A 24199-nucleotide genomic window follows, 5' to 3' on the forward strand; every position below is an offset into this window, starting at 1 on the left:
TCGTTGGACTCCTCAGTGCCACGATTACTGCGCACTTTTCTGGATTGGCTTCGATTCCCCGCTCTGTCAGGAGGAAACCCAAGAACTTCCCAGCCTCCACACCAAAAATACATTCCTCAGGGTTGAGCTTCAACCTGTACTTGGCGATGGTGGTGAATAGTTCCTCCAGATCGGCCACATGCTGCTCCTTTTCTCGGGATGTGACCACCATGTCATCTACATAAGCATGCACGTTTCTGCCAAGCATGGGCGAGAGCACCCTATCCATAAGTCGCTGATAGGTAGCCCCCGCATTCTTCAGCCCGAACGGCATTACCTTGTAGCAGTAGCAAGACCGTTCTGTCATGAATGTTGTCTTGCATTCATCCCTGGGGTGCATTCTGATCTGGTTGTATCCTGAGAATGCATCCAAGAAACTGAGCAGCTTCCCCCCTGACGCGCTATCCACCAGAGTGTCTATGCTGGGTAGAGGGTAGGAATCTTTGGGGCATGCCTTGTTGAGGTCAGTGAAGTCCACACACATCCTCCACTTGCCGTTTGGTTTCTGAACCAGTACCACGTTCGCTAGCCACTCTAGGTACTGGATCTCCCTTATGTGCCCTGCGGCAAGAAGCTTCTGCGCTTCGTCGTGGATCACTTTCCTCTTCTCTTCGTTGAATTTCCTTCGCCTCTGTCGCACAGGTCGGACTTTAGGATCCATCGACAGGCGATGGCAAAGGAAGTCAGGGTCGATTCCTGGCATGTCAGATGCTGACCATGCGAATGCACCCATGTGCCTCTCGATCACCCCGGCGATCAACCCTCGTTCTTCTTCACCGAGCGATCCTCCCAGCTTGAACTTTCTCCCCCTAATATCTACTTCTACCCACCCCTCAGCTGGGTGGGGTCTTTTCTCGCTGGCGATGACCGCCCTCGCGATCCCTGACTCGCGAGGAGTGATCATGCCCTCCTCTTCTGCTTCCACCTGAGCTACCTGGGAGCCCCCCAGCGTAGCAGCCTCCATCTCCTGGTCGCCACGCATTCCCCTAACAACCGATCGCTCTTCGCGCACTCCTGGTGGTGGTGTTGAGGTAACATGGCATACGCTCCTTTTCTGCCTGAGGCTGTTCACATAACAACGTCTAGCCTCAGCCTGATCTGACTTGATGGTTATTACGGTCCCCTCCATCGACGGCAGCTTCAGCTTCATGTGCCTCGTCGATGGCACTGCGCCCAACCTATTGAGTGTTGGCCTTCCCATCAAGATGTTGTACGCAAAAGGGGCGTTAACCACCAAGTACCTTATCTTTTCGGTGCGGGTTGTCGTTCCATCGGTGAACGTCGTCCTCAGCTCAATGTACCCCCGCACCTCTACCTGATCCCCTGCAAAGCCATAGAGACATCCAGTATATGGCCTTAACAGATCGGGGGACAGCTCCAACTTGTTGAACGTCGGCCAGAACATGACGTCTGCCGAGCTCCCTTGGTCTACGAGCACTTTGTGCACTCGCCTTCCTGCTGTGATGAGGGAGATGACCACAGGATCGTTGTCGTGCGGTACAACGTCCCGTAGATCAGCTTTCCTGTAAGTGATATCTACCTCGGGGAAATGGCCTTCGTCTACCGAGTCCACGGCCATTACCGATCGAGCATACCTCCTTTTTTGAGATGCGGTGCATCCCCCACCGGAGAAGCCCCCCGCAATCGTCTGCACCTCCCCGTGCACAGGGATTTCATGTTGCTGCTCTCCTGCCTGGGATCCCGACGAGCGATCACCCGGCGCCTCTCACAGGTAATCTGCTAGGAACCCAGACTTTACCAACTCCGCCAGTTGGTGCCCCAACGCCAAACAGGAGTGGAGTGTGTAACCAAAGGCTTGGTGAAACTCACACCACTTGTTCTTTTTCCTCCCTAGTACCTTGTCTGTCTTCTCTGGTACTCGGAGTCTCGCGGCTACGGCAGGAAGGGCGATCAGATCGGCCAACCCTACCATGAAATCATATCTTGGGGGTGCATTATTCTCCCTTGCACGCCCCCTGCCCTGGTCCTTCCTGGGTGCATAAGGACGAAGTTTCCCCTGCGCCTTATTTCCCTCCTTTGCCTCATGCACCCTCGTGTGCTGCTGTTGCTTCCCCTGTCCACCACGCGGCTTCAGCGGTGCCGCACTTCCTCTTTTCTCAGAAACCTCTGTCTCTGCCACTATGTGCGCCACCGCGCGTCGCCGGATTTCCGCGAAGGTGCTGGGATGGCTTCTGATGAGCGATTCACTGAAAGGACCCGACAGCACTCCCTTCTTAAACGCATGCACTAGCATATCCTTGTCCTTGCTGGGCAGTCTAACCACTTGTGCTCCAAAGCGGTTGAGGTAGTCTTTCAGCGACTCACCTTGATACTGGCGCACATCGAACAGATCGTACGACACCACTGAAGGTGCTCTGTTAACGATGTATTGCTCGGTGAAGAGCTTCGAAAACTGATGGAAGGACGTGAGATGACCCTCTGGCAGATTCACGAACCATTCCATGGCGATTCCTCTCAGAGTGCTCATGAACATCTAGCAATACACGGCATCTGAGCCCCCAGACAGCATCATCTGAGTGTGGAACGCCGTCAGATGCGCTTCTGGATCTTCTACCCCTGTGAATGACGCCTTCACTCCCACTAGGTTGGGAGGAACCATGGTTTGCATGATTTCAGGGGAGAACGGCATGGGGAACGCTCTCGGAGGCGATGGTGGCATCGACATCCCTTCTCCAACTGCGCGTTCTCTCGGCGTCTGTAACGTCCTTCTCAGCTCCTCATTGACGCGATTCAGCTCATCGTTCCTACTCTGTGCTGCAGCCAACTCCGCCTGCATCTTCTCTTGTTCAGCTCTCGACGCTGCGACATTGTCCTGCAGCGCACGCATCATCTCCAGGACCTGCGCCATTGTCACAGCTCCTTCCTCGACAGATGGCTCAGGTGATGTTTGTCTGGTTCTCCTCATTTTCTCAGCAAAAAACTCAGCAAAGACTTTGAGAAACTCTAGACACTTTGGTGTGGATGGGACCACGATTCAAACGGGCCCCACGGTGGGCGCCAAATGATCCTGCCGACAACTCAAACGAGGAGGAATTGCCTTGTCGCTTGCTTGACCCGCCTATGGCAACTCTGCTATCTGCAAGGATACTCTTAGAACCTCCTTCTCTGGGAACTCCGAATGCAACCTGCAAACACACAGACAGCGCCTCTAGCGGCCGTTTGCGCTCCGACGCTCAAGTTAGATCACAGAATCACTAGAAAATAATGTGTGTAAAAAAAGTGTCTGTATTTCTCTCTGATTCCCTTTTTATCTCCCTCTGTGTCTGTGCCTAACAGAATTCTGTTACGCTATTCTCTGCGTGTGTCAGAATTCTGTTATGCTTTTGTACGAAAACGTACCACAGTCAGGGTCGTGGGTGTCTGGGTTTTCTGTCTGTACCTTTCACGACACCGAGTGCACCTTTATCTGGGCCGCGCCCCTCTCAGACAGCGACACGTGGAGGCATGCAACTCACATCTAACCGTACATGTGCCACTACCTGAAGGGCTCTAGCGCATCTCTTTGCGCGCCTAAGTTATTCCCTTGCGGAGTAACTTAACGCGTTTCTTCTAACTGGGTGAATCACACATTCCCAGGAGAACGCCAGGTGTGGCTGGACTAGGCACACTCACCAAGCACTGCTCTCTGCATATGCGATTTCCCCTCCACTGCGTCATGCACGTAATGGGTTGAGGAAGTCACCAATCACTGACTGGTTTACTAACTCCCTCAGGCCACTCTCGTGCACAATTATACCGGCGAGGAGCTTTTCTTTCTCTGAGGTATGATCATGCGAGGTCCATGCGTAACGCTCTCGCTGGGAATCTTAGTCCCAGTTTAACTGCGTGTAACACGAAACCCCGATGACCATGCACCCGATGACTGATCGGTGCTCTATTGCTTCTCGCGTTCTCCCCCGGGGTGTTTATCTTGGACTGATCTGTCGGTGGCCACTCGGTTACTGACCACCGATAACCATACCGGTGATCTCCTCCTTGATTTCTCTGCCACCTGATCCACGTGTCACCCTGCGAGTGGTCCACGTGGTTATCTGCTGCTGACGTCATCGACTATCGATGACCGACCGGATCAGAATCCATAACTCATTTATGTTTGCTTACGAATCTTGACATCCGAAAGACCATTTTTGTTGTCCAGGTAAGCTTTTGGATAGCCAAATCTGAAAGTGACATATTAATTCCAGACTTGCATATCCATAACTTTTTTATTTGACTTACAAATATAAATATCTAGAACTTCTTAATTTGACTTACAAATATAAATATCCAGAAGACAAAGTCTTTTAAATCATTAAGGACAAAACAGAAATTTCACATCAATATGTTGAGTGTAGATTTGAGTTGATCCGGTGGAGGGAGGATTAGCCTAAAATATATTTCCAAAATACATTTTCAAATTTGGATTTCCTGAACACATTTTTGAACATAAATTCTTTAATGAATTTCCAGAACAATTTGCCTCACTTCAAGTATGATCGTTTCTCCTGTTTTCACAATCCTTCTACCGTATCCTCTTTTCCAGTTGTCATCTTATAGACCATCATTATTTTCACCATGGTAAGTTTATGACCATTTGGTGGCAAAGGGGAATGATAAACCTCATTTCAATCTCTTAGTTAAATTTGAGTTGAATTGAAAATTTACCAATTTAGTGCTATCATTTTTATCTTTACATTTTGTCCCTTTTTTTTTAGATCAATACCTTTGCCTCTCCAATTTTGATAGCATTTTTTACATAGAAATCGTGGTTTTCATTTAAACTAAAGTACACAACCTTGCGTGGGAAAACAAACTTGTTGGCTCTAACGGAGAAAAAGAGATGAACCAAAAGCATATAATAGAAAACTACGATTTCTAATGTACAACATTGTTGTTACATATTGAAAGAAAAAAAAACTAAAATTATACCAATGATGCATGATACAATTGTGAGAAGTATCGTATTTCAGTCTTGTACTGAAGTGCCAATTTTACGTACGCAATAAGGATTCTATCCCAACCTGCCAAACAAAAAGAGGAAAGTTTATAAAATGCAAACTCAACAGTTAAATGAAATCATGCTAGTGACTACCATTGGACTATAATAGATAAGGCAACAAGTAGAAAACTAAGAAATAATTGCTAGTTTAAAAAAAATCACTCATTTTAACAAAAGAAAAAGAAAAAAAATATATACTTTCATGCATTAAAAAGGAAAAAAATAGTTATGTTAATTTCATTTCAAAATTATATGTACAAGAGCCATATTCATAGCATATGGAATGAGAAGGAAACATCAAATTACAGAAGTGCTAAGATGTACCATTCTCTTGCATCAGAATATATTAAAGGCTAAATAAATGAGACAAACATAAATGTACTGAGCATATTACCAAAATTATGTAGTTGGGCAGTGTGAGTTGATCCTATTGATATGAACAATGGAAATCTCTTCAGGCAGGTGGAAGAGGGCGTCGGCATGTTGGGCACTCCATCTTTATATCCATCCATCTTTGCAAGCAACCAGAGTGGAAGAAATGATCACAAGGGGTCACCTGTGGAAGAGTTAGTGCATTAGACTTGTGCTATGTTCAGACTGTAAAATTAATTTCAATAGACAAAGGTAACATTCACATGCCATGCAATCATTAGATCGTGGATAAAGATCAATGGCTGTCATGCATATAACACAGTCTGTGGCGTGATTTGTATCTTGAGCAAACCTCCTATAATAGCAGTATTTCTCAGGTAGAAACTGCAAATGAAAAAGATAAAGTTAGCTGTGCTGTGAGAGAAGCATTGTGTAAAAAGAAAAAATTAAACATCCAGCTGCATCATGATGCATGTCGAGTTGAGAAAGGCTAAGGGCAAGAACCCAAAGCAATGAGTGTTATGTATTATCACTACTATGCTCATGATTAAACAAAATGAAACAAAGTAGCCAATATTATAGAGCAAAATTATCAAAAAATAGATAAAAGAGCCACCCTTATTTCTAGGATGTCTAGCTAATCCTTCAAACAATGAAAGGAACATTAATTATAAGTAAATATAATCATAAGAGAATAACTTCAATACAGAAAGAGTTAGATGAAATCAAATTAGTAAAAATGGTTAAAAAGTATCAAGACAGTTGAGTCCAACCTGATGAGGAATGAACCACAAAGACCCCAAATAGTGCTGAAGCAAGAGAATTGCAGCTTGAAGTCCAACAAATATAGCCAAACAAACACACCATCTCTGATCTGGTTCTATACGCAAGAAGTTGTTAGGACAACCAAAAATATATAATGGGATTGCTAGCCGAGTAACAGTTATGCCTAATATATAATGAGGATGCAATGGCTTGCGTGAGTCTCGAACGACATTGGTGATTATCTGAGGTATCCAAAAGGAGTATACAAGAAGAAGAATAAGTCTCAAATGATTGTGGAATTCATACATGAGCAGTATGCCTCCCAGTAGGATCCCGTCTGTAAAAGAAGTTAAATAGTTAGGTTAGATCTGAGTCTCACTTCTTCAAACAAGGAAATCCTAGAACCAGTTGAAGTAACTGGAAATATATAAAAGAAATTATCTGGCATGCTTGAACAATCGAGTGGAATAAAACATATTCATATATGTACATTCTAAGAATACATGGCATGTCCCCTAAGTATTTTGATTTTCAAGTAAACTCTCCCAAACTAGGCAGGTTTCCATCTTCCTAAGATGTAGAGAGACTATTTATAGTTCAAAACAACATAACATGATCATGGATCCTATGGAACATGTTAGATATTATTACATATAATTAGATATTATTTGATATTATGAGATATTATAAATATGGTTAGATATCTCATATTTATGTAATGGACTTAGCCCATATGTTTCTTTTCCTATATAAACATAACCCTATGTGTTCAATATACACAAGGGATTTACCCTATTCTTTCTTTTCCTTTAATATGGTATCTAGAGCATAAGGTTAGGGTTTAGGGTTTAGAGTTCAATTTTTATTGGTGAACCCACTATTCACTGGAATTTTCCAGCCACCGCCCCACTGTCTCGCCGGAGCTACCACTACCTCGTCTGAGCAGCCGCTGGACCCGTCGCCGGAATCTCGTCGGAGCCTCCGCTGGAGACGCTGCTGGAATCGCTACCGGAGCCTTCATCTTTGTTGCTGCCGCCAATTAACCGGTGACTGGATTTGTCCTTATCTTCTATGGCTTCTTCCGCTTCCGCTGCCACTATGGCGTCTTCCGCTGCCGCTACCACTGTGGCTTCTTCCGCAGTCATTATGTCGGATTCATCTATTTATACTAATTACGTCAATGTTCATATTTCCATTGACAAATTGGATGGAACCAATTATGACACTTGGGCATCAAATAATAAATTATGGCTTAAGAGTCAAGGTTATGTTGATCATCTTACTCATCCTACTATTGCTGAAAATGAGGTTTTCCGTTTGTTGAAGATTGATGCTCAATTATGCATTGTTATCAAATCGACTATTCACTCATCTTTAAAACAAATTTTTCGTACCTATGAGACATGTTCAGAAGTTTGGGAACAAGCAAAATTATTATACACCAATGATACTTAATGTCTTTATGGTGTGTCAAAATCTTCTCACAATTGTTGCTCCCAAACGTCCTGATGGTACAATGGCAGAATATCTAGGTAAACTTCATGCTCTTCTTCATTATTTTAATGAGTTATTACCTCCTGCCTCTACTCCTTCTCATGAACTAGAACAAAGATCCAAGTTCTTCATGTTATTGGGTTTACATGGTCTTCCTGATGATTATTCTCACGTTCGTGATCAAATTTTGGGATCTCCTATTGTGCCCAATTTTACTTCCACTTGTTCTACCCTTTTGCGCGTGCCAGGTGAACACACCACTGATATAACGTCTCATGTTGATGACTCTTCTGCTTTAGTCTCTCAGCATAATGATCCTACTCGCCCTCACAAGCCGGGCAAAGGGCGTCACAAGTGTGACCATTGTGGCAAACTTGGCCACAAAATTGACAGATGTTATGCCTTACATGGTCGTCCTCCTAGATCTGTTGCGGTTGCTCAAATTTCCCCTGTGCAACCTTCTACCATGGACCATACTTCAATTGATACCCCAGGCCAACCTGCTATTTTCAATGAATTTCTTAAATGGTATGAGGATCGTCAGAACCCTAGTTCCACGGCTTTTGTTGCACATTCAGATACATCTTTTGTTGGCCTCACTCACTCCACTTCCCATGGCCCTTGGGTTCTAGATTCAGGTGCCATTGATCACATTACTGGTAATAAATCTTTTTTCTATTCCCTATCTACTACGGGTTATTTACCTTCTGTTACCATGGCCAATGGATATAGGGTACCATCACATGGTGTTGGTACTATTAATCTTTTTTCTTCTATATCTATTAATAATGTTCTTTATGTCCCTGGGTCTCCATTTAACTTATTATCCATTAGTCGTCTCACTCGTTCCCTTGATTGTGTTATTTCGTTTACCAAAGATTTTGTTTCTTTACAGTATCGGAGTTCGGGACGGATGATTCGCACTGGATGTGAGTCTCATGGACTTTATCAACTACAGATCTTTGCACATGTTGGCGCAATTATGGATTCTCCATCTCTCATTCATGCTCGGTTGGGTCATCCTCGTCTTGCCTAGATGCAGTAGCTTGTTCCAAGTTTGTCTAATGTGTCTACTTTATCGTGTGAGTCGTGTCAGTTAGGGAAGCACATTCGTAGTTCTTTTCCTAGTAGTGTCTCACAACGTGCTTCATCTCATTTTGCCTTAGTTCACTCTGACATTTGGGGACCAAGTCGTATTAAGTCTAATTTAGGATTTCAGTATTTTGTTACTTTTATTGATGATTATTCAAGATATACTTGGTTATTTTTAATGAAAAACCATTCTGAGTTGTTTTCTATATTTCAAATATTTTACAATGAAATTAAAAATCAATTTGGAATTTCCATCCGAATTTTGTGCAGTGATAATGGACATGAGTATCTTTCTCATTCTTTTAAAAATTTGATGGCTTCTCATGGTATTCTTCATCAAACTTCATGTGCTTATACACAACAAAATGGGGTAGCTGAGCGCAAGAATAGACATCTTGTTGAAAGAACTCATACTATTTTAATCCATGGTGATGTTCCTCAGCGTTTTTGGGGTGATGCTGTTTTTAGTGCATATTATCTCATTAATCGCATGCCATCTTCAGTCTTAGATAACAAAATTCCTTATTCTATTTTATTTCCATATGACCCTCTCCACTCTTTACCTCCCAAAGTTTTTGGGTCCACATGTTTTGTTCATAATTTTAGTCCTGGTTTTGATAAATTATCTCCTAAGTCACACAAATGTGTCTTTTTAGGGTTCACTAGATCACAAAAAGGATATAAATGTTTCTCACCGTCTTTAAACCGTTATTTTATTTCAGTAGATGTCACATTCAGTTAATCAATTAGCAGTATTTTTACTAAACCCTTACGAGGGCCTAGGATTGATTACATTTGTAACAAGCTAGGTACATATTATCTATATGCACCAGCTTGAGGGGGAGTGTTAGATATTATTAGATATAATTATATATTATTTGATATTATGAGATATTATATATATTGTTAGATATCTCATATTTATGTAATGGACTTAGCCCATATGTTTCTTTTCCTATATAAACATAATCCTATGTGTTCAATATAGACAAGGGATTTACCCTATTCTTTCTTTTCCTTTAATAGAACAAATGACTCCATGGCATATCCATAGTGACGAGATAACAAGATCAGATAACCAAAGAAACTTAAATTAAATGTGTACTTACAGAATCGGCTGTATAAAACTGATAGTTCACGCCTCATTGCCTCCCAACCTTCACCATTGCTCAAAGGCCTACTTGCCTTCCAGATGGCAAGGAGATATCTCATCTCAAATATTGAGAATACCACAAACTTGAAAAATGCAGCAGTCGCAAAAGCATTGAACAAAGATTCTGCATGGCAGGTAGGTAGTAACAACAATTATTCATAAGACAAGCTTAAATAAAGAAATTAATCATCCACTCAAGTCATATCTATCATAGCAATGATAATGTTATACTACAATCAATTGAGGACACATACTTTTAAAATCTTCCCTTTTGTAACAGCAAGGGTGCAACCTGCTAATCTATAACCTATTTCAAACTAATCATAATCTTCATGCACTACCATGAACCAAAGATGATAATTGATATTTGCACGTCACAGATTCAAAAAAATTTATATATAATTACAGGGTGCTCTGGGAATTAGATGCTGTAATCAAACTAATTTGATTTACGGTTTGATTACAAGTCCATTTGGTTTGAAGGAGCAAGGAGGTAATGAAAGCTACACAGGTTTTGTGCATCCGATCACCATTGGGTTCAATGTCAAGATTGATATACATTTTTTTGTGGGACGTGCACCAGTGTTTGTAGGTGGGTGGGGGATACTGACACCAATGTGTATTCGCACTGCCCATACAAATGCAGCTATATAGCCAGCTGGGCAGAAAACAAAATTAAGCATAGAGAAAAATATTTAATGAGCTCTTCAAATTAAAAGGATCCTTTGATATTTTATGACTCCCCAAAATTGGTACCTCAAAACTCTACAAGGATAATAGAGATTTTTAAGATGACAGATAGAGAACTGTTTGTGGAGCGTCTAAATTGATTATACAAAAAACCTTAGCACTTATTTGGAAAACTTACCAACTAGTATTCCAGCGGTCAAATGTATAAGGCAAAGATAAGCATCTACTATAGCTTGCTGACCAATCGTTAATATTGAAACCTTAGCAGCCCCCTGCAAGGGTATACATAAAATCAAATTCATTATAATTTATAATGAAATATTGTCGAGTAGATTCTTCAAATATTGAATCATTTACATTAATTAAATTCACTAAATCTATAACACAATGTCAAATAAAAATTTGAAGCAATTTATTACAGATTGGGTGTTGCTATGCTCCATTTGCCGAATTAATAGAAGAACTTGCAAAAATGAGATCTGGCTCAAGTACATTAAGGAAATAACACAGCAATGCACAATAAAAGAGTTTAAAGATGAAAGAAAGGAAAACATAATGGACAATAACAAAGTGGAAGAGTAGAAAGAAAGTAAATGACTGAAGGATACAAAAGTAACCATCAAGGTATAGTTCACTGCTTTATTATAGTAGACTTCAATGTTAATAGAAGTTGCATTTAACTGTAACGGCGAGAAGCAGTCCCCATCATCGTCCACAGACGGACTCTGCATTAACCCTACTAGCTGAAAAGAATCACGCTCCCCTTCTATAATCAAGCATAAAACACCTTGGTAAATCATATGATGAAATACAATATTTTCTACCGTAGTAAGATTGCACTCAATGAACTTTGAAAAAAGTAGAGCCAGAATTCATCTTAAAATTCTTCTGCATTAATAATTAATATTCACTAATAATCAGAAATTGTAATATTTAATGTGCTCAGAAGTTTCCATGGTTATTCAAGCCAGTGCTTTAAATCCCGGATAGTGGTGCATAGCAGACTACTACAAAATGCTATAACGAGATAACATACAGCAGGATAACCGTTATTTTGAATTTTTTCTATAGTTTACATACTGTTTAATACACACACTGATAGGTTTCCAAAAAAGAAAGACAAAGATTCACTCAAACAACACAGTAAAAGAATGAATAGTTCTCTGTTTTATTATTCAAGCACTGTAACAAAACACCCAGAACATTTACAAAGGAAAAAATGATTCCTTTCCCGCAGGTCTTATCCTGGCTCCAAAACTGACATACAAAAAATCCACACACGCTTCCCTTACAGGGTTGGTCTTTATTTAAAGACCAAACATAACCAACTACCTAACCAACCCCCTTATCCTTTATTCTTTACTTTCTTCCTATAATACACCCTCCATATATTGTCCTTATTTTCTTTCCTAACATTACTCCCTTCTACCAAAACAACCTTGTCCTCAAGGTTGAAATATGGAAATTGCTCCTTGATGGTTGCCACATCCTCCCATGTAGCAGTATCATTGTCCCCTTCATTCCATCTTATTAAAATTTGTGGAACGCGTGCTCCTTGGACCGTTACTTCGCGTCTATCCAAAATTTCTTTTGGATAAAAATTCACAGCTTGTCCCTAAAACTCTTGAGGCAATTCTAGATGTACTTGGTGCTGCCCTACAGCTAACTTGAGTAGGGAAACATGGAAAACTGGGTGTATTCGAGCTTCCAGTAATTGTAGTCTAAAAGCCACCGAACCCACCTTTGCTAGAACTGAAAAAGGACCATAATATTTGACTGCAAGTTTAGGATGCAATTGATTAGGCATAGATAGTTGTCGATGTGGACAAATTTTCAAGTATACCATATCTCCTACTTTAATTGGAGAAAGTTTTTTGTGGCAATTGGCGAACTTGGACATTTGATTTTGCGCCCTCCTTAAATGAAATTTGAGTTGTGTAAGGGCCTCATCACGATTCATTATATCTTGTGCCACCTCTTCTACCATTGTTTCCCTGGAACAAAACATGCCAGAGATGGAGGAGGTCGTCCATACACTATTTCAAAAGGTGTACATTTTGTTGTCCCATGAAAACTGGTGTTATACCAATATTTCGCCCAAGGAAGGAATATCGCCACATTTTGGGTTGTTCCGAACTAAAGCAACGAAGGTATGTTTCCAACATTCTATTTAAAAAATCCGTTTGACCATCCGTTTCTGGATGATACGTCGTCCTCATCCTCAACGTCGTCCCTTGCAATTTGAATAATTCCTTCCTAAAAAGACTTAGAAATGTTAAGTCTCTATTGTTGACCTAGAGTGATCGCTTGCTTTGAAGAATCCAAATCTCTTGTTGATGCAAAGGCTAGTGTTGTTGTTGTGTCTAGGATAGGATCTGGGTAGATTGATTGCGTAAATCCACTCTTGATTGAATCTTAAAGCTAAAGTATTTTCAAACCTTTTAAGTTGAAAGTGTTTTTCAAACTAAGTGAAAAACAACATGTTGTTTTGTCGAAACAACCGATTGTTTTACTCTTAAGTGTTTTGAAAAAGGTTGAAAACTGTTTTGGTTGGTTGACTTGTTGTCAAACCAACACAACCGATTGATTCGCACATTCACCAGTTGTTTGTTTTCAAATCATAACAAAAAACTGTTTTGTGTGTTGACTGAACTTTAAATGATTTTGTAACTGAATGCGCTCCTGTTTTAAATGCTTAGACCATTCTTTGAAAACAATAAATAGTTTGTTTAACGTTTGTAACAAACAACAACTGAGATTGAATCATAGAAAAATAGATTTGAGTTTTTCACTGATTTTAGTTTTCAAGAGTTAAAGATTGCTTTGAGCTTGCATTGATCAAGAGAGAGTGGAATAGGATTTCATTTGTATTGATTTCAGTTCATTCTGTAACAAGTGTAATCCTTTCGTACTTTGTGTAAACTGTGGTGTGGTAGGCCAGGAAGTGTTGTGTGCTCTTGAGGTTGTCAAGATCAACATTCTTGGTGTGTGTGCTGAACCAAAGGAAGTGTGTTTCTTGAGGGGATCAAGGTTACTTCTTTGGTAGTGTGTGTAAGTAATCTAAGTTTGGTTACTTAGTGGATTCCCCAGTGGTTTCTGGAAAACTGGATGTAGCTCTTGGTTTAAGAGTGAACCAGTATAAATTGTGTGTGCAATCTCTCTCTCCCTTAAACTCTTTAATTTAAGTTTGTGCTTTTTCAACTGGTATAAACAACCGATTGTTTTTCTGATGCTGTATTAAATTGTTTTGTGTTTTTGGCAACCCCTTTAAACAATTCACCCCCCCCCCCCTCTCATTTAAAGCCATACATTCTAACATCTATCACTTACGATGGAAGTTGGAATGCCATGCAATCTCATCAGCTCTTTAACAAACACCTTTGCGGTTGTTCTAGCTGAATATGGATGTTTAAGAGGAATGAAATGACCATACTAAGGCGATCCACTTCCACCAAAATTGTGTCTTTCCCTCAAGATTTAGTAAGTCTAAAAATGAAATCCATACTTATCTCCTCCCAAACTGCCTTTGGAATCGACAAGGGCTGAAGCAATCCTTGTGGCGAGCATGGTTGATACTTGTTCTGCTGGCACACCGCACACGCGTGTACATATTCAGTGACGGTCTTCTTCATGCCCATCCAATGCAAGGACTGAGCTATTCTTCTATAGGTGCGGAAAATTCCTAAATGTCCTCCCACAGTAGTATGGTATTCCTGGAGTAGTTTGTGAACCCAACTCGAAGACGATGATGACATTGCCGGACCATCGTCGGTATCTCATCGGAACTGCCGTCGGAATCGCTGTTGGAGCCTTCATATTTGCTGCTACCGCCAATTGACCTGTGACTGGATTTGTCCTTATCCTCTATGGCTTCTTCCGCTACCACTGTTTCTACTTCCGTGCCATTATGCCGGATCAATCTATTTATACTAATTATGTCAATGTTCATCTCTCAATTGACAAATTGGATGGAACCAATTATGACACTTGGGCCTCAGATATTAAGTTATGGCTTAAGAGTCAAGGCTATGTTGATCATCTTACCCATCCTAATGTTGCTAAAAATGAGGTTTCTCGTTGGTTAAAAGTTGATGCTCAATTATACATTGTTATCAAATCTACCATTCACTCATCTTTAAAACAATTTTTTCGAACCTATGAGACATGTTCAGAAGTTTGGGAACAAGCAAAATTATTATACACCAATGATACTCAACGTCTTTATCGTGTGTGTCAAAATCTCCTCACAATTGTTGCTCCCAAACGTCTTGATGGTACAATGATGGAATATCTGGGTAAGATTCATGCTCTTCTTCATGATTTTAATGTATTATTACCTCCTGCCCTCACTACTTCTCAAGAACTAGAACAAAGATACAAGTTCTCCATAGTATTGGGTTTACATGGACTTCCTGATGATTATTCTCATGTTCGTGATCAAATTTTGGGATCTCCTATCATGCCCAATTTTACTTCCACTTGTTATATCCTTCTGCGTGTGCCAGGTCAACACACCACTAATATAACGTCTCATGTTGATGACTCTTCTGCTTTAGTCTCTCAACATAATGATTGTACTCGCCCTCACAAGCCAGACAAAGGGCGTCACAAGTGTGACCATTGACAGTGTTATGCCTTACATGGTCGTCCTCCTAAATCTGTTGTGGTTGCTCAAACTGCTCTTGTGCAACTGTGGACCATACCTCAATTGCCAACCTGCTATTTTCAATGAATTTCTTAAATGGTATGAGAATCGTCAGAAATCTAGTTCCATGGTAGAAGGTTGCACAGGGGGCAATTAGAGCAACCGCAACAGATCTAGGAGGACAGTTTTAATGAGTATGGTCCATGGTAGAAGGTTGCACAGGGGCAATTTGAGCAACCGCAACAGATCTAGGAGGACGACCATGTAAGGCATAACATCTGTCAATTTTGTGGCCAAGTTTGCCACAATGGTCACACTTGTGAAGCCCTTTGCCCGGCTTGTGAGGGTGAGTACGATCATTATGCTAAGAGACTAAAGCAGAAGAGTCATCAACATGAGACGTTATATCAATGGTGTGTTTACCTAGCACGCGCAAAAGGGTAGAACAAGTAGAAGTATAATTGGGCAATAAGAGATCCCAAAATTTGATCACGAACGTGAGAATAATCATCAGGAAGGCCATGTAAACCCAATAACATGAAGAACTTGGATCTTTGTTCTAGTTCATGAGAAGGAGGATCGTCAGAACTCTAGTTCCACGGCTTCTGTTGCACATTCAGGTACATCTTTTGTTGGCCTCACTCACTCTACTTCCCTTGGCCCTTGGGTTCTAGATTCAGGTGCCACAAATCACAGTACTGGTAATCAATCTTTTTTCTCTTCCCTATCTACTACAGGTTATTTACCTTTAGTTACCACGGTCAATGGATATAAGGTACCATCACATGGTGTTGGTACTATTAACATTTTTCTTTCTTTATATGTTGATAATGTTCTTTATGTCCCTGGGTCTCCATTTAACTTATTATCCATTAGTCGTCTCACTCGTTCCCTTGATTGTGTTATTTCTTTTACCAAAGATTTTGTTTCTTTACAGGATCGGAGTTCGGGTCGGATGATTGGCACCGGATGTGAGACTCATGGACTTTATCAACTATAGATCTCTACACATGTTGGCGCGATTATGGATTCTCCATCTCTCATTCATGCTCGGTTTGGTCATCCTAGTCATGCCAAGATGCAGCAGCTTGTTCCAAGTTTGTCTAAGTGTCTACTTTATCGTGTGAGTCGTGTCAGTTAGGGAAACACATTCGTAGTTATTTTCCTAGTAGTGTCTCACAACGTGCTTCATCTTCTTTTGCCTTAGTTCACTCTGACATTTGGGGACAAAGTTGTATTAAGTCTAATTTAGGATTTCAGTATTTTGTTACTTTTATTGATGATTATTCAAGATGTACTTGGGTGCTTTGAATGAAAAACCGTTCTAAGTTGTTTTCAATATTTCAGATATTTTTACTAAATCCTTATGAGGGCCGGATTGATTATATTTGTAACAAGCTAGGTACATATGATCTATATGCACCAGCTTGAGGGGGAGTGTTAGATATTATTAGATATAATTAGATATTATGAGATATTATAGATATTACTAGATATCTCTATTTATGTAATGGGCCCATATGTTTTTTTTTTCTATATAAACATAACCTGATGTGTTCAATATACACAAAGGATTTACCCTATTCTTTCTTTTCCTTTTAATACAAATTACTCAAAATTAATAACATTCCCAATTTACAATCAAATGTCATAGGTGTCAAAAACAAAATATACAAGCTGTATCGTCCGGTCCTCGGCCTCGGGCGTTGACCAAAGTCAACATGGTGGGACCCTGAAGGTAGGGTCCACTGGAAGTACAGCAGGACAGGAAGGAGTCTCCTTAGGCTCACGGCAAAGGGTGGCCGAGGAGGGGGCGGCATCGAGGCAGGGCGTGGAGTCCTCGGACCTCGGCGTCTCAATAGTAAAGATGAACAAAAAAGGTGGTTTTCAAGCCACACCCCAGTTCCCAGTAGGGAGAGGCCCAGATCACAAGGGATACGTGCATGGGATGTAGGGACGCAACAGTACGCACCACCGTTAAAGAGCCACTGGGACAGAGACGACTCATGAGGGTCACGTCCCAAGGGTGATCTGCATGCACGGCACGTGAGTAAGGCAGGGAACTCCCAGGGCGGAGGACTCAGAGATTGGATGCATGAGCTGGCATCCAAGCAGTCATCCTGCGCTAGTTGCACTTCGGCAGGGTAGTCTTTCACACTGGATGACCCTAAGTCTGGGTGCTAATGTCGCTAAGACACGCCTACAGAATGCCTAAGTCACACCTAAACAAAAGGGCAATAACACTGAAAGGTATATAAGGGCAACAAGAGACATAATCAGGTACGTTTTGACGTGACAGAACATGTTCCTGCCGATTGACTGAGAAAGTCTTCGTGCGTGGCTCTAACTTGCACTCAAGGACTCCTTCGTCTTCAACTCAGATCTCCGCCTGGCGCCGTCGTGAGAACCTGAAATGAAATGAGCAAAGGGCGCCCTCGCGGCCGTTTGCACTCCGACGATCAAGTCAGCAAAGCAAGAAACATCAAAACCTCCGTACCGGAGAACCGTAACTGAATCGTTACTAACTCTGATCTCTCTCTCTCCCTGAGTGAGTGTGTAAAATGAGTCAAATGTGCAACTGGTAAAACGTACCTTAGTAAACTTTCGGAGAAGGTTATATACCTTGATGTTTCAGTGCTTACTGCCACATGTCCTTCTGACTTAACCGCCATTCCACGTGGAAAGCCCTACTGTAACCCAACTTAGGGAAACTCCAACGTGTAAGTCCTCCTTCTCTGGAGTGCACCTAGCACGAGGGGTGATTACCTGGGTGCCAACTCATGCGCCCCAGTTTCTAGTCACTCGCCCTGGGAGTGTATCTGTCTTCCTCTCGTACCATGCACATGGTTCACCCCTGGGCGTGGCCCTCTCCTGGGTCGTATCTGTCCCAGGGATTCCCCAGAGGTGGCGTGGGTACTTCACGAGGCAGGCTACCCCCTGCTGATACTGGGACTATGGCCTTGAAGCCACCCTTCTCTTCATTACTGCTCTGAGGTACCGGGGCCCGAGGCCTCCTCGCCCGTACCGTGACCTCTGACTGTGTCGCCCCCCTCCACGGTCTTCCCTACCCGTGGGTATCAGGGGGTGACATTAGCGACGCCTCATTATGGTGACGCCCCCACCTGGCGACGCCTACCTCTGGCGACGCCCAAACTGGTCAACCTGTTGACTTTCTCCCTTGGGCCCCTTGGCGGGTCCCACCACGTGTTTGACTTTGACTTTGACTTTGGTCAACGCTCGGGGACGGGACGGTACAGAACACGTTACGCTTTCATTAGTGCAAGTTACGCATTTCTGAGAGAAGAATAGAGCGAGAGAGAACACACAGTGATCTCAGAGTTAGAGTTTGGTGTTCATTGCCCAAGAGACTGACTTGACCGTCGGAGTGCAAACGGCCGCGAGGGCGCCCTTTGTTTCTCTATCTTTTCAGATGATTCCATCGAAGGAAGGGAACGTAGGAGCGAAGGGTTCTTGGAAGCGAAGTCAATAGAAACGCACAAAGACATTAGGTCAACTGGCGGGAACACAAGCAAATACCAGTGTCCTAGAGTGGAGTTATAAGTCATCATCTTCTAAATTCAATTCTATAACATTTTTGCTATTGTTACATCTGTAAATTTCAATTTTTGGAAATTAAAATCCCAAAAAATAGTTGTCCATAAAAGCCTTAATGTCTTTGTTCTAAGATATTTTTGGAATCAATGCATAGCATCACTATAGTGCCTGCTATAACTGCTATTCAATATGCTCTTTGGTCTGGTACAACCACTACACAAAATTGCTCCACTATAGCAACCTCTTTAGCGGGCAAGGGCCATTCCATATCACTACACTGCAGTGGCGGCTCTATAGCGTACTACTTAAAACCTTGATCAAGTTTTATATTTTTATGTATATATGTCATTTATTAGAAACAGGAGAGAGAATATGAGGAGAGGATAGCTCATCTGTCTACACAAGATAATAAAGAACTTAAGGAAACCCACAGTCATAAGAAATCTTCAATGTTTCTGCATATATCTAACTGAAAAGAATCATTTACAAAATGGGAAGAGCATCAGAAGGAAGGCTAAAATTAGCCAGTATAAAGATATGCATGTATCATATAAGTTACCACAATTTGTGACAAGTAGTTACTACACCCGTGAAATGCAAATAATAGTAATGCTTTATTTGATCTTTTGAAGACCTTTTCTGTCTCTTGATTTCTTTTATTCTTATTACCCATGTCTACCAAAATATTGTACTACATTAAATCCTACAAAATTAATCCCCACAAATTAAAACCATAAAGCTTCTCACGCAAGGTTCAAATGGTAATGTGAAAACCAAAGAAAAAGGTTTTGTATATGTATGCTAAATAATAGAGAAGTCCCTTAGAGTAATGACACGAAGAAAGAGTAGATTTGAAATTAAAAAATGATACTGGAAAATTATAGTGATGTAATAGAACTGTATATCAGCATCTTGAACCGATTTTGTATCTGTATTTTTATTTTAAATTAGAAATTCAAATAAATATTCTAGGAGATTAGAGTAGTTAAGATCAAAATCAAATTATTCGAATGTGGTCTGATTTCATTCACCTTTAGTCTAGAATATTTGTTAAGATCAAAATCAGATTATCCTAATTACTCTATCAATATCATTATTGTTTATGCATGAAGAGTAGAATCAGAAACACTTCTGAAAGAAGTTTTACAATAAGAGATTGGTTCAAGACGTTCAACAAGAGAAAAATAGTATTGTAGGCAGGGATCTAAATGGGTATGTTGGTAGTTAGGTAAGGGGATTTGTAGAAACTCATGGTAATTTTGGTTTTAAAGATCTAAATGAGAAAGGAGACTGGATAGTCTATTCTTGATGTTGCAATATCATGTGATTTCAGGATTATGAACACTTGTTTTAGAAAGTAGGAGGAACTTCTACTAACTTAGAAGTGTGGAATCTCAAGGTTACTATTAAAGGAAAAGAAAGAATAGGGTAAATCCCTTGTGTATATTGAACACATAGGGTTATGTTTATATAGGAAAAAGAAACATATGGGCTAAGCCCATTACATAAATATGAGATATCTAACAATATCTATAATATCTCATAATATCAAATAATATCTAATTATATCTAATTATATCTAATAATATCTAACACGCCCCCTCAAGCTGGTGCATATAGATCATATGTACCCAGCTTGTTACAAATGTAATCAATCCTAGGTCCTCGTAAGGGTTTAGTAAAAATATTTGCTAATTGATTATTTGAATTAACAAACTCAGTCTTGATATCTCCTGATATAATCTTTTCTCGAATGAAATGACAATCAATCTCAATATGTTTTGTCCTTTCATGAAAAACTGGATTTGAGCTAATATGAAGAGCAGCCTGATTATCACATATCAGTGTCATTTGAGTAACCTCTCCAAATTGCAATTCTTTAAGTAACTGTTTAAGCCAAATAAGCTCACAAGTAGCCGAGGTCATAGCTCTATATTCTAATTCTGCACTAGATCTTGCCACAACACTTTGTTTCTTGCTCTTCCAAGAGATCAAGTTATCACCAATGGAGACACAATAACCAAAAGTTTACCTTCTATCAGATGGAGATCCTGCCCAATCAGCATCTGAATAACAAACGACTTTAGTATGGTTATTATGACCATATAACAAACCTTTTCCAGGAGAGCCTTTAATGCACTTCACTATACGAATGACTGCATTCCAATGATCTTCACATGGAGAATTAAGAAATTGACTCACCACACTGACTGCAAAGGAAATATCAGGACGAGTAACAGTGAGATAGTTCAATCTTCCAACTAATCTCCTGTACTTCTCAGGATCTGAAAGAGGCTCCCCCTGATTGGGTAGAAGCTTGACGTTGGGATCCATGGGAGTATCAACAGATTTCGAATTCATCAACCCAATTTCCTCCAAAATATCTAATGCGTATTTTCTTTGAGAGATAACGATACCAGTATTGGATTGTGTTACCTCAATCCCCAAGAAATATCTGAGTTTGCCAAGATCCTTGTTCTGAAAGTGTTGACAAAGGTGTTGTTTTACTTGTGAGATGCCATGGTGATCACTGCCTGTAAGAACAATGTCATCAACATATACTACAAGATAGATAAACCCAGCACTCGAGTAACGATAAAAAACTGAATGATCGCCTTCACTGCGAGTCATACCAAATTGTTGAACAACATTGCTAAATTTTCCAAACCAAGCCCTAGGAGACTGCTTGAGGCCATATAAGGATTTGCGAAGACGACATACCAATCCAGAAGACTCCCCCTGAGCAACAAAACCGGGAGGTTGCTCCATATAAATTTCTTCCTGCAAATCCCCATTAAGAAAAGCATTTTTAACATCCAGTTGATAAAGAGGCCATTGTTGAAGAGCAGCCATAGCTATGAATAAGCGAACAGAGGCCATCTTTGCTACTGGAGAAAAAGTATCACCATAGTCTAAACCAAAAATTTGGGTATAACCCTTAGCCACAAGACGAGCTTTGAGACGATCAATAGTACCATCAGGACCAACTTTGATAGCAAAAATCCACCGGCAACCAACAACAGATTTCCTAGATGGTAAAGGAACAAGTTCCCAAGTTCCATTATTCTGAAGCGCATTCATTTCATCAAGCATGGCCTGAGCTAAGGCATCACCTACAGATTTTGGAATGGACACAAAAGAAATAGACGAAAGGCAGGTATAAAAGGGTTGAGATAGTCTATGGTAACTCAAAGCAGTATAATGTGGAGAGGGATTACGAGTAGAACGTATACCTTTACGGATAGCAATAGGAAGATCAGGTTCAACAGTCGGAAACTATAGGAGCCGGAGGGGGATGAGGTGTTGGCACCAGAATAGAGTCTGCTGATGGACGATGAGACGGTTGACGACGACTATACACTTGAAGAGTTGGCGGCGGTGGTGAATTGTTAGGTGCACTAGGCACAACAAGAGGAATATTAACTTGATTAGATGAAGAAATTGAAAAGAGAAGGACAAGACTTAAAGTAAAGGGAAGATTCACTGAAGGTGACATCTGCTGAAATAAAATAACGGTTTAAAGACGATGAGAAACATTTATATCCTTTTTGTGATCTAGTGAACCCTAAAAAGACACATTTGTGTGACTTAGGAGATAATTTATCAAGACCAGTACTAAAATTATGAACAAAACATGTGGACCCAAAAACTTTGGGAGGTAAAGAGTGGAGAGGGTCATGTGGAAATAAAATAGAATGAGGAATTTTGTTATCTAAAATTGAAGATGGCATGCGATTAATGAGATAACATGCACTAAGAACAGCATCACCCCAAAAACTCTGAGGAACATCACCATGGATTAAAATAGTACGAGTTGTTTCAACAAGATGTCTATTCTTGCGCTCAGCTACCCCATTTTGTTGAGGTGTATAAGCACATGAAGTTTGATGAAGAATACCATGAGAAGCCATCAAATTTTTAAAAGAATGAGAAAGATACTCACGTCCATTATCACTGCGCAAAATTCGGATGGAAATTCCAAATTGATTTTTAATTTCATTGTAAAGTATTTGAAATATAGAAAACAACTCAGAACGGTTTTTCATTAAAAATACCCAAGTACATCTTGAATAATCATCAATAAAAGTAACAAAATACTGAAATCCTAAATTAGACTTAATACGACTTGGTCCCCAAATGTCAGAGTGAACTAAGGCAAAAGGAGATAAAGCACGTAGTGAGACACTACGAGGAAAAGAACTACGAATGTGTTTCCCTAACTGACACGACTCACACGATAAGGTAGACACATTAGACAAACTTGGAACAAGTTGTTGCATCTTGGCAAGACTAGGATGACCCAACCGAGCATGAATGAGAGATGGAGAATCCATAATTGCGCCAACATGTGCAGAGATCTGTAGTTGATAAAGTTCATGAGACTCACATCCGGTGCCAATCATCCGTCCCGAACTCCGGTCCTGTAAAGTAACAGAATCTTTGGTAAAAGAAATAACACAATCAAGGGAACGAGTGAGACGACTAATGGATAATAAGTTAAATGGAGACCCAGGGACATAAAGAACATTATCAATAGATAAAGATGAAAAAAGATTAATAGTACCAACACCATGTGATGGTACCCTATATCCATTGGTCACGGTAACTGGAGGTAAATAACCCGTAGTAGATAGGGAAGAGAAAAAAGATTTATTACCAGTAACGTGATCAGTGGCACCTGAATCTAGAACCCAAGGGCCATGGGAAGTGGAGTGAGTGAGGCCAACAAAAGATGTACCTGAATGTGCAACAGAAGTCGTGGAACTAGGGTTCTGACGATCCTCATACCATTTAAGAAATTCATTGAAAATAGCAGGCTGGCTTAGGGTATCAATTGAAGTATGGTCCATGGTAGAAGGTTGCACAGGGGAAATTTGAGCAACCACAACAGATCTAGGAGGACGACCATGTAAGGCATAACATCTGTCAATTTTGTGGCCAAGTTTGCCACAATGGTCACACTTGTGACGCCCTTTGCCCGGCTTGTGAGGGCGAGTACGATCATTATGCTAAGAGACTAAAGCAGAAGAGTCATCAACATGAGACGTTATATCAGCGGTGTGTTTACCTGGCACGCGCAAAAGGGTAGAACAAGTGGAAGTAAAATTGGGCACAATAGGAGATCCCAAAATTTGATCACGAACGTGAGAATAATCATCAGGAAGACCATGTAAACCCAATAACATGAAGAACTTGGATCTTTGTTCTAGTTCTTGAGAAGGAGTAGAGGCAGGAGGTAATAACTCATTAAAATCATGAAGAAGAGCATGAAGTTTACCTAGATATTCTGCCATTGTACCATCAAGACGTTTGGGAGCAACAATTGTGAGAAGATTTTGACACACACCATAAAGACGTTGAGTATCATTGGTGTATAATAATTTTGCTTGTTCCC

General features: G+C 40.8%; 2 protein-coding genes across 5 annotated transcripts in view; one reads left to right on the forward strand and one right to left on the reverse strand.

The window, feature by feature from the left end:
• Positions 1-4880: 4880 nt before the first annotated feature.
• The window catches only part of LOC137819498 (transmembrane E3 ubiquitin-protein ligase FLY2), a 31422-nt gene continuing 12103 nt past the window's right edge, over positions 4881-24199 (reverse strand). For 3 of the 4 annotated variants that reach the window (XM_068623381.1, XM_090297161.1, XM_090297160.1), the window contains 8 exons: positions 11213-11370; positions 11024-11083; positions 10783-10876; positions 9871-10038; positions 6184-6512; positions 5678-5794; positions 5433-5594; positions 4881-5060 (listed from right to left, as the gene is read on the reverse strand). In XM_068623381.1, the coding sequence (XP_068479482.1) occupies positions 5493-5594; positions 5678-5794; positions 6184-6512; positions 9871-10038; positions 10783-10876; positions 11024-11083; positions 11213-11370 (1028 nt within the window). In that variant the 3' untranslated portion in view covers positions 4881-5060; positions 5433-5492. Of the gene's footprint in view, positions 5061-5432; positions 5595-5677; positions 5795-6183; positions 6513-9870; positions 10039-10782; positions 10877-11023; positions 11371-24199 lie in introns of all 4 variants that reach the window. The other variant, XM_068623373.2, reaches the window with a different exon arrangement.
• LOC150023091 (uncharacterized) lies at positions 7221-8586 on the forward strand. Its single transcript, XM_090297222.1, is given in 3 exon segments — positions 7221-7641; positions 7643-8197; positions 8565-8586. Coding segments are annotated over 3 exon segments (972 nt in total). The 5' UTR covers positions 7221-7246.

The sequence above is a fragment of the Phaseolus vulgaris genome, chromosome 11 (genome assembly GCF_051622355.1).
Source record: "Phaseolus vulgaris cultivar YP4 chromosome 11, ASM5162235v1, whole genome shotgun sequence".
NCBI classification, from domain to species: domain Eukaryota; kingdom Viridiplantae; phylum Streptophyta; class Magnoliopsida; order Fabales; family Fabaceae; genus Phaseolus; species Phaseolus vulgaris.